Below are 11076 nucleotides of genomic sequence, written 5' to 3'. Positions count from 1 at the left end.
GTAAAATACATCTTACATAAGATGTATAAAATTACATAGAAAAGAATCCTACTGACTTTCAAATCAAGTAGCCGCTTTCTAAATATAAACTCACAAAATATCAACAAGGGTAGTGAAGATGGAATTCACTTACTGCAACTTTGTACACAAAAATAAAATTTAAAAATAAGAAGAAACACCAAAAACGGACAAAGTCAGAATCAAATATTCAATAATTATGAAAAATGACCACAATCCTGGGATCTGTTAAATTCATAGTGATAGACACATGCGTTGATATATTAGAAGTAATATTGGAAAGTTATCATATAAGCTGGTTAAAGAATTATCTTGAGGGGAAGAGCTTTGTTATGGTTGTGGGTTAGTCACCTCTGCTGGTCGGAGAAGCTGGGGACGTGTCCTTAGGCGGCGCGAATCGTCCTTGACTGTAGCCCCGCCGCTGCCTGATTGGCATACTCAAGTGGCATTTTAAATGTTTGAGTAATGAAGATGGACCCAAATTAGAAAGCAATTTCTTCAATAAAGCAATAGGAGATTCTTCACATCACTTCTGGAAGCTCAGTTTAGTTTTTGGGAAGGAGGACAACAAGTGAAATACAGAAAATTAAGAAGAAGAAAACCCCGTTTTGGAATTCTCTTTCTCCTTGACCCTTGTTTTTCCTACTTATAATTTTGCTTTGAATGTATTAATAGTAAAGACCAAAGAAATAGGATCTATATTTAGGAGCTTTTTACCAAGAAATTTGCCTTGAAAGCTGCTATTCTGTGGCAGGAAAAATATATCAAGTTTCTGTTGGATTCCTTTTTCAACAAACAAAAAAGGACTTCTTATATCTTTAGTCTTTGAAGGGTAAAACCAATAAAAGCACATATATCTGCACACTGCTTTAAGCAGTTGTGTATGATAATGAGATCTGTGTTTTCAAAGCTTTTGTTGTGAATATTTTGCCCTGGAATTGATTTGCAGAAGCTCTTACAGTGCTTTACCATTACATTCTTGACCTGTCACCTTGATGACACTTCTTGCCCACACCTGAGACCACTTGTCTTTCCAGCCATGACCTTGTTATGCATGGTGTCTGCACTCACTGCGGATGTCCATGTTTTGCCTATTTAAGCAACATTGTAGTGCCATTACTCAAGGAAGTTGAATGAGGTGAACATAGACATAGCTTTTCCCCCTTTCCCCCCTTTTTTAAATGTAACAAATAACTTTTTATGTTCCCCTCCCCCTTCCCCTTCCCCCTTTGGAAAAGTGTCAGGAACTAGGTGTTCAGGATGAGCCACTGAGAGGATTAAGAGGGTAGGCTGTACAGAGCTGGGCTTCTTTGTACTTCATCACAAGGCGTGCTGCTGACCAGGCTATGTTAGCACCCTTTTTACAAGAAAACCTCGTGGAAGAGACAGGTGGCAACTTTGCATACAGGACCACAGAGGTGAGACTCTGAGGATCCTGGCCATGAGGTTGGATGCCTCATCTTGCTGAAAAGACACTGGACCTAAATGGCGCAGCATGACTTTGTTCCTGCTTGGCTAAATTTCTCAACGCCACAGTCAGCTAAGTCATCTACAACCATCTTTGATAAACACGGAGAGCACCTATCCCGTGGAGAAGGTAGATTTGGAATAAACCGTCGTCAACATAATTCCTCTGATGGCTTTTTTAACAGTGGACCTCTACGGACTACAGGAGACTCTTGGCACCAACCCTCCCTATTCCGCCATGATTCTGTTGACTCTGGTGTCGCTAAGGGAGCATATGCTGGAACCTCTGGGAATCTATCTGGTTGGCATGGCTCTTCCCGAGGTCACGATGGTATGAGCCAACGTAGTGGAGGTAGTACAGGAAACCACCGACACTGGAATGGCAGCTTCCATTCCCGGAAAGGCTGTGCCTTTCAAGAAAAAACACCAACTGAGATTAGGGAAGAAAAAAAAGAAGATAAAATAGAAAAGTTGCAGTTCGAAGAGGAAGACTTCCCTTCTTTGAATCCAGAAGCTGGCAAACAGAATCAGCCATGCAGACCTATTGGGACCCCTTCTGGAGTGTGGGAAAATCCACCTAGTGCCAAGCAACCCTCAAAAATGCTAGTCATCAAAAAAATTTCCAAAGAGGATTCTGCTGCTGCCTTTTCTGCTGCATTCACCTCCTCAGGATCCCACCATGCCAATGGGAACAAAGTGTCAACTATGGTCCCAAGTGTCTATAAGAACTTGGTTCCTAAGCCTGCACCACCTCCCTCTAAGCCCAGCGCATGGAAAGCTAACAGAATGGAACACAAATCTGGATCCCTTTCCTCTAGCCAGGAGTCTGCTTTTACCAATCCAATTTCTGTCACTAAACCAGTGGTACTAGCTGATGGTGCAGTTCTCAACTCTCCCAAAGAGAGCCCTTCCAGTTCTACCCCTCCGATTGAGATCAGCTCCTCTCGCCTGACCAAACTGACCAGACGAACCACGGACAGGAATAGCGAGTTCCTGAAGACTCTGAAGGATGAACGCAATGGAGACAGCTCAGAACGTAGAGACTCTGACAAGCTGGAGGGGCTAAGATTGGAGGGCAGCCACATACCCAAACCAAAGGAAAATGGAGAACAAGGCTGTCTTCAGAACGGTCTTTCTCTGCCCATGGTAGAGGAAGGGGAGGTCCTGTCACACTCTCTGGAAGCAGAGCACAGATTATTAAAAGCAATGGGATGGCAGGAATATCCTGAAAATGATGAGAGTTGCCTCCCACTCACAGAGGATGAACTCAAGGAGTTCCACACAACAGAGCAGCTACGAAGAAATGGGTTTGGAAAGAATGGCTTCTTCCAAAGCCGTAGTTCCAGCCTGTTCTCCCCATGGAGAAGCGCTTGCACTGCCGAGGGTGAGGACTCCGACACGGAAACAAGCAGCAGCGAGACGTCAGATGACGATGCCTGGAAGTAGAAATACGAATGCTCACGGTTGTCCTGCCCCGCTGAGCTCAGCCTTGTGTTTAGAGAATATAAAGTGTTCTTTTCCTTTTCTTATGTTGTTGAATACTTCGTGCACACGGGAAACAATCATATCCCAAAGAGAGAGCAATTGTCTTGCTTAGCTTTTGTTGTTCTTCCCTGTTTTCTGCTTAATAGACATTTGTGTGGTGGGATTTTTTTAAGCACACACACAGTAGCTGTTGGGCTGTGCACAAGCGGGAGCTATCCCGGCAAAGATGCAGGGAGGAGATGCTGCTCTGCTCAAAGGCTTCTACTCCAGCCCTTGGGCACTCAGCCCTGTGCTCAAGCAGTCCTTGTCAATGACAAAGTAACTATTGAAGCTATAATTGTATTAAATTAATGCTAATCATTTGGATATTTTATTTTATTTTTGGCTGCTGGGGTAACTTTGCCCTTAACCGAGCATATGTGGTTGGTTTTGTTTTGGGGTTTTTTGTTTTGTTTTGTTTTGTTTTTTTTCCTTTTTGGGTACAGCTGTAAAATATTTGGATATAGGAAATGTTATTCTTGCAGCCTTGATATTCAGGGTGGATTGTAAAATATGAATTTTTGTGAGATTTCAAAGATTAAGATTATTTTGATAACATTATTTACAGATTTAAAAGATGTGGGTACCACAAGTCTGTTGAGGGGGAAAAACTACTGCATAAAATAACTAACATGGAATAAATATTTTGCATCAAAAAAAAAAAGAATTATCTTGAGTGATTGTTATATATTGGGAAAGAGAATTAAGTGCAAACTAGTGTGTCTAATTCTCCCTCTGCGCCCATGTGCATATATAAGTGAGTGTAGAGAAGGATGAAAGAAAGTAAACAGAGTATGAATATAAAAGCAACAATGTATGTGTATTTATTTCATCTGAAAGCCGTGGCTGTAGCATTTTTCATTAAAACCTTGCACAAATTCATTTGGGGAAAAGCCAGATATTTGACTATTGTAATCTCCAATAACCCCACACAGTATAAGAAAATACTTAGGTACATAAATTTTAATATGCTTGATGAATATTGAACATTTATAATTTGTGTCATTGTTGTCCTGAACCTCACTATGAGAGTAACATACTAAATGTCATAGACATTATACCATTATGTTAAAATCTTGAAAATGTTGGGTTGTAATATATACTTCTATAACATATATGTGTGTGACTATATTTTATGACACTTGTAGAGTCATATCTTCACTTTTTGAAAAGTCTTTAGTGATACTTTTTCCTCCCTGTTTTCCCACTTACCAAACCTCCCCAATCCTCATCTTATTTGTTGTAAGTTCATTCATCGTTTTCAGTTAAGTTTTTTCATATATATTTAATATTTTTATACAGTGAATTTATTATGCTTCCTTTCCAACTCTTCCCACATTCTGCACACTTTCCTACCTAACCAACTTCTTTGTATGCTCTCTTGCTTGCTCTCTTGCTCTCCCTCCCGCCCTTGCCCCCTCTCTCTCTGTTTTTATTTCTTGCTTTCTCTTGCTCTATTTTTCTCTCTCATACATACATACACACACAGAGAGAGACAGAGAGCACAAGGGAAACTACAAAACTAAAAATCAAACCAAACAAACAAAGAAACTGACACAAGCCAAATGTCAAAATCAAAGAATAAGTTGACAAAAAAAAAAAAAAAAAAAAAAAATCATGGTGCCTATTTTGTTTTGGCCAGCTACTCCTGGGCATGGAGTCTTCCTTGAGTGTGGTTGATGTATGCAGTGACATTGGGTATGCTATATCATTTGTAAATAGCTTCTCAGTTAGTGGTGGAATCCTGCGTTCACTGCCACTTTTCAGTGCTGGTATTCTATCTGGATTGAACCTGTGCAGGTCTTGTGTGTGTTGCCACAGTGTCCATTTACAGTTGTGTCTTTTTGTTTGTATGTCTGTGGAGGCCAAAAAAGAGCATCAAATTCCATGGAATTCAAGATATAAGTGGTTAAGAACCACTGAAAATAGGTTCTCATAACCAAACTTGGCCCCTCTTTGAGATCAGAAAATGTTCTTAATTTCTGAGCCATTTCTCTATCTCCATTCCACACATTTTTAATTTGTGTCTATGCGTGCTATTTATTTCTTAAGAAACTTTAGCTCATGTGTTTGTATATATGTCTGTTTGGGTATGTTTCACATGAGTTCAGGTGCCTATAGAGGCCAAAGGTCTTGTGTGGGTTCTTCTTTCTACCACCCTTTATTACCCGCAGTTTCACTCCTCTCCGTAGGTTGGAAAGAAAGATGGAAAAGGGGGAGGGGAAGGTCTGATTCTAATTTCTTTCTTCTTGTTTCTTCTTTAAGCACAACTACTAACAAACTATACCAACTGACCCTTCGGGGGTTTAGCATTTATATACTTTCTGAAAAATCCTAAGAATTCCAAATGGCTCACAATCACAGAAACTATGTGCAACGGGCAAAAACAAGACTCTGCTAGAGCACAAGGCAAATCACAGTCACCTGCTGCGAAGCAGCTGCATAGCCCCACAGCTGGGATTAACACAAAAACATATTCTTATCATATTTTTGTGTTTTTTCAAGGACACGAAATTTCTTATACTCACTGTAGTGTAAGATTGTCCTAAGAGCTGGATTTACAGGTGGTTGTGAGCTGCTAAATGTGGGTGCTGGGAACTGAACTTGGATTTTTTCCTATCAGTTCATGCTCCAATCTATCAAGTCTAACTAATCTATCTGACCCACAATGTATTAGTTTTCATAAAATAAATTCAACACAGCTATAAGGGACAATTATGATCCATCTTTCTTTACATCTTTTTAATGTTTCCATATTTAAAATCAATACAAAATTAAAATTTAAAAGAAAGTGCATTTAAAATAATAAATTGAAAGCAGCTATGATGGGAAAGCAGTCTATGATAAGGCTTAGAAAGTGCACCTCTCATGATCCACAAATATTCAGAAATATGGGTCAGGCCTGAGGCCTGAGAAATGTTCAGAGAAGTGTCCTCCTGGGCATGAGGGGAACTGACCTAGGCTTTCCAGGTAGGAATTAGTTGATAACTATGACAGAGTTCACATGGGGAAGGAGTCCACATAAAAGCAAGAAAACAAGGAATCTTACTCCCCCCCACATTTCGAAGCACAGAGAGTAAAGGATGGTTTAATTTTCTATTTTAACACACTGATACCAAATGTTCTCTCATGTCACACAGCTATTACCAAGCTATAAGCTATGTAGTCTATCTTTCATCATCAACATCCTATTTACAGATACTTACAGACCTATGATGCTCCACTTTACCGATTTTTGACTTTATGACAGTATGAAAACTGTGTGTGTGTGTGTGTGTGTGTGTGTGTGTGTGTGTGTGTGTGTGTATGATGGATAGATATAGATACCAAGAAGGGAGAACACCCACATTCTACAACATGTTATGTTGCTAAGCTGTGATGTTTGATAGACTAAATGAATTAAACCAAATTTCAACTTATTATATCTTCAATTTGCAATTGAGTTTATCAGGATGGAATTTTATGGCAAGTCAATGCACCAGTATAAATTTGTTTTCTTTTGATTCATTTACAAGCTTTTCATTAAATAGCCATATTTTTTTCCTCGATAGTTAAAAGGGACATACAGGACATGTTAAATATATGTGTAGAATCATTTGAGGAAAGAAAAAGCCCTTGGAAATCAACTAGTACACTCATGACATACGCTAGAAAGGAATATGAGGGCAAACGAGGTGAAACAAGTCAGCAGGTTGCTAAGTTACATAGCTGGCTGGCAAAGAGTTCCAAATACAAAAACTGGCCCAGTCTTCTACCTTGTGAGCCAGTTTCCTCTGCCTGGGTTTACTAATAATACATTTCTAGACTAGTCCATGATCTCGTAAGATTCCTGCATGCTGTGAACATCCAGGAAACAAATAAAATACAAAAGCATATAAACTGTATGCTCACTAGAGGAGTATCAAACTAACTCATGGGTGTAGACCAGGATTAAAACTCGGGTACTCGAAGTTATCATGGTGAGGCTATTTGAATATGCTTGGCCCATAGAGATTGGTACTGTTAGAAGGTGTGTCCTTGTTGTAAAAAGTGTTTCCCTGTTGGGGAGAGGGGGTGAGCTTTGGAGGTTTCCTCCTTTGCTCAGTCTCCACTCATTGTGAAAATGAGCTTCCTTCTAGCTGCCTGAGGAAGGTGGTCTTCAGATCAAGATGATGAACTAACTCTCAGCTCGTTCTCCAGCACTATGTCTGCCTGCATGCTGCCTTGCTTCTTCCTTTGTTAATGGACTAAACCTCTGAAGGTGTAAGCCAGCCTCAATTAAACGTTTGTCTTAATAAGAGTTGCCTTGGTCATGGTGTTTCTTCATAACAATGGAAACATGGCAACATCTGTGTCTGCATTCCAGGCCCAAGAGAGAACATAGTATCTTACATCCTGCCTGGACGCCCATTTCTGTGAAAATGTGAGCTTACAACTGTAACAATGGAGTGGTATGGAATTCAGTATGCCTGACAGATACTGTCTTGGTTAGGGATTCCAGTGCTCTGAAGAGACACCATGGCCAGGGTAACATTTATAGAAGAAAACTATTAACTGAGACTGCTTTACCATTTCAGAGGTTTATTCCATTATTGTCATGTCAGGAAGCATGGCAGTGGTCACCAAACATGAAGCTGGAGAAGGAGCTGTGAGTTCTATATCTTAACCCACAGGCAGCAAGTAAAGACTGTGTCTCTCTGGATATAGCTTGAACATATATAACCACAAAGCCTACCTACCTACACTACCTTTAACAAGGTCATGCCATCTATTAGTGCCATTCCCTATGGCCAACACATGTATCTATAGGGGCCAATCCCATTCATAACACCAAAGGCACTTTCTTCTTGTTATATATTGCCTTCTGTTTTGAAAGAGAACAGAATAAAAAAGGGAGGAAGGGGGAAAGGGAGAAGGGAAGGAAAAGCAAAGAAAGAGGGGGAAAGGCAAGGATGGAAGAGGATTTTCTTTGTCTTGATATTTTCCTTATAGTGCAAATGCTGATATTAAAACTTCCTGGCCTAGGATATATTATTTTCTTTTATTTCTTCAAAAGCTACATTCTAGCAGAAGGTAATGGTGCATGTCTGCAGTCTCAGCACTAAGGAGGCAGAGAGAGGAAGGTCACATGGTCAAGGTCAATTTGGGGAACATAGGCAGATTCTTTATCTCACAAATATGCAAACCCAGCTTTCCCAATTCCTCTGTCCTGGTTCTGTATGGAGCCACAAGATTCTACCAAAGATGATACAAATGAGATATTCACAACTCTTTATGGGAAATGTAAATATTATATTAGAAATGTTCTTAGGAATAAGATCATGAAAAGGGTATGTTAAGGGTTTGGGATGCATTTTCATAGTTCGACGTAGTTCTAGCACCTGAGGGTAGGAGCATGAATCAGAACCCCCCCTTGTCTCTCATTTCTCTCATAGCCTACTGTCCTAACCACACCTAAACAGTTTTGACAACATCTCTGTGGGATATAGTAAAGGAGACATCAAATGATAACCAGGATAGCAAAGGAGAGTGTGATCTTGGAAACTAACAATATACTATGCAATCGTGTAGCTTTTTAGAAAGGGTCATACAAAAAAATAGCCATTTCTGAGACCCAGTCATTTACTGGTGCTATGCAGGCAACAGTCTCAACTTGAGAAGGATAGTGTGACTTCCTACCTGTGTATGTAATTTGGCTTCTAAGTCACATATGTCAGTTTATTAACTTTACTCCCCATGCATCAGGCTCAGTGCTATCTTTTATTCCTTTGATTTTCTTTATTTGGTACTCTTATTTTAGCACATGATTCAAAACCAAATCAGTGTTCTACTTCCTTCATACTCCATTATTGTCCCAACCCATGCTTAAATAACCTTTACACGAAGGTCACTTAAATTGTTATTACGTAGTGTTATAATCTATCTGAGCTTTGAGTGGAAAAACAGCATTTGTTTAGCTGTATCTCAATGAGAATTATAGAATGTAGCATATCATGTTTAGTGCAGTGACTGAAGTACATTAAATAAGCCACGTTTATTGTTGTTGTTCTTGTGGGCCATCGAGTCATCTCAAATTAAGCCTGTCACACATTGCTGTGTATAGTGATGACATTAAAAGCAGCCAAGTGTCTACTTCTGCTTTGGATGTAGGAAAGGTTCTTTTGCAACCCGAAGTATGGAGTGAGCACTAACGAAATTCAACAAGTTCTAAACCATGAGCCATGCGAGATGTTTCTGTGTTTTACTTATTTTTAGGTTGATGGATTCCTTATTCCACTAAGAGTTCACCACCATTGCTATCACTTGGATTTTATAATTGAGAAAACACACTTAACAAGGTCGTGGAACTGGCCACAGGCCACCTATTAGCTTTCAAGCCAATATAGACATGGGCAATGATCTAGCACCTGAGCCCTTAAATCCGGTACTATATCCCGTGCAAGTTGGAAGACAACACGCCCTTTTGGAGCAAGAAGGACATTGAACATAGTGGGTGTGTTTTAAGGGTTTAAATGGAAGGCACCTGGACTTAGACTAGCAACAGAGGGCGTGAGAAAATGGTTCAGTTGTCATAAAAGAATAAGGGCCTGAGTCTGAATACCTAGCACCCTTGTTAAAAAAATAAAAATAAAACCCAGATGCAGTAGCCTGTTTGGAGATGGAACAGAGACAGGCTGCTGGCTGTCAGTTCAACCAATCAGTGAGCTCCAGTTCTAGGGCCCAGTCTAGTGAAAAACATTCTCAAAACAGCAAAGTGGAGAGCAATCGAAGGAGGCACGAGACAGGCTCTTTGGTTTTCTCACGCATACATATATACCGACAGAGGCAAACACATGTATGTACATATTAAAACAGGTCTATATAGACATATATACACACACGAAGAAAAGTGGGTTTTGCAGTGGTTCGCGTCTGTGCTGACTGCCTTCCTGATCACGTAGGGACGCTTGTGACTTCCTTGCTGCTTGCCCCTAAGCACTTTCGGTTGCCTTCGGGAAGCTCAGTCTCTGGAATGTCTATCTGTCACAATGACTCATTTTGAGGAAGGAGGACTAGAGATAAGGAAAAGGAGTATTCCAAGGCTGAAGTACCAGAACAGAAGAGTTCCAGCAGGTAGGGTCAAGGAAGGTGAAAGAGAGAAATGATCCAGCCGTTCCCAGACCGTGGAGGCTATGGCCCTTTCAGAAACACAACTTCCTAAGTCAAGCTTTGTGGTCTTATCTCGAGCTTGGCTCCTTTCGGGCCACCATCCTGTTGTTTATCTGGGAGGAATTTTCAGTGTTCCACAAAGCTGAGACGGAACATAAAAGAGTTGGTTGCGATGAAATAGTGTTCAGCGAGGGAACCGCAAGCATCCGTGAGCCAGGCCTCAGAGAAGGTTTTCTGTGAGAAGGAAACGTCAAATGAGCAAGGACCCGGAGGTGCAGGAGCTGGGGGCTATGAACTACCTCAAAGTTCACAGTGCTGTGCAATGTTATCTGTCACTGGCCTTTTGCTTCACACTATTGTCTGATCACCCGGGACTGCACCCATACTTGACCTATGGGATAGCTCTGAGGGGCCAGAGCAGCATTTCTGAGCTGGAAACTCGCATGCTTTCTAGTCAGCCAGGAAATTAGACAGAGCAGTATGCCTGAAGCGCTGGGATTGCCTCCACCTGTCCTCTTAGCATTGGCCGTTAATATCTCTGAATCTTGAGAAATTGTTTCCTCTACCTTTCTACCTTTCATAATGCCTATCTAACAACTTAAAAAGAAAAAAAAAAGAAAAAGAAAAAAAAAAGGTATCTAAAACTCTTCGGACCCACCCACCCAGCCACCCAGCTTATCTTAAAAACACCCTCTGAGGCAAGGTGGATATTTCAAATTGCCTGAGGATTATGGCTCTATGAATTCCCAGAAACTGTATTCACAGTTTCATGTAATTCTGACGTGAGCATCTTTTAGTACATTTGCTTCTTCCTCTTTTAAAAAGTCATTTCTTTTCTATCCTGACTGCAATTTCCCCTCTTACCTCTCCTCCCAGCCACAACCACCCTCATCCCCCATCTACTCTTCCATTTCGCTTTAGAAAGGGGCCTGCCTGGAT

The 11076-nt window shown here is 40.7% G+C and overlaps 1 protein-coding gene across 1 annotated transcript; it reads left to right on the top strand.

Moving 5' to 3' along the window:
- Positions 1–1469: 1469 nt before the first annotated feature.
- On the top strand, positions 1470–2968 carry LOC308416056 (vasculin-like protein 1). The gene has a single exon (XM_080911086.1). It carries the CDS (start codon positions 1504–1506, stop codon positions 2929–2931), a length of 1428 nt encoding a protein of 475 aa, XP_080767212.1. The 5' UTR covers positions 1470–1503; the 3' UTR covers positions 2932–2968.
- The last annotated feature ends 8108 nt before the right edge of the window (positions 2969–11076 follow it).

The sequence above is a fragment of the Micromys minutus genome (assembly GCF_963924665.1).
Source record: "Micromys minutus genome assembly, chromosome: X".
Classification (NCBI taxonomy): Eukaryota; Metazoa; Chordata; class Mammalia; order Rodentia; family Muridae; genus Micromys; species Micromys minutus.
Note: the sequence above shows the minus strand (reverse complement) of the source record. Positions and strands in the feature narration are given on the sequence as shown.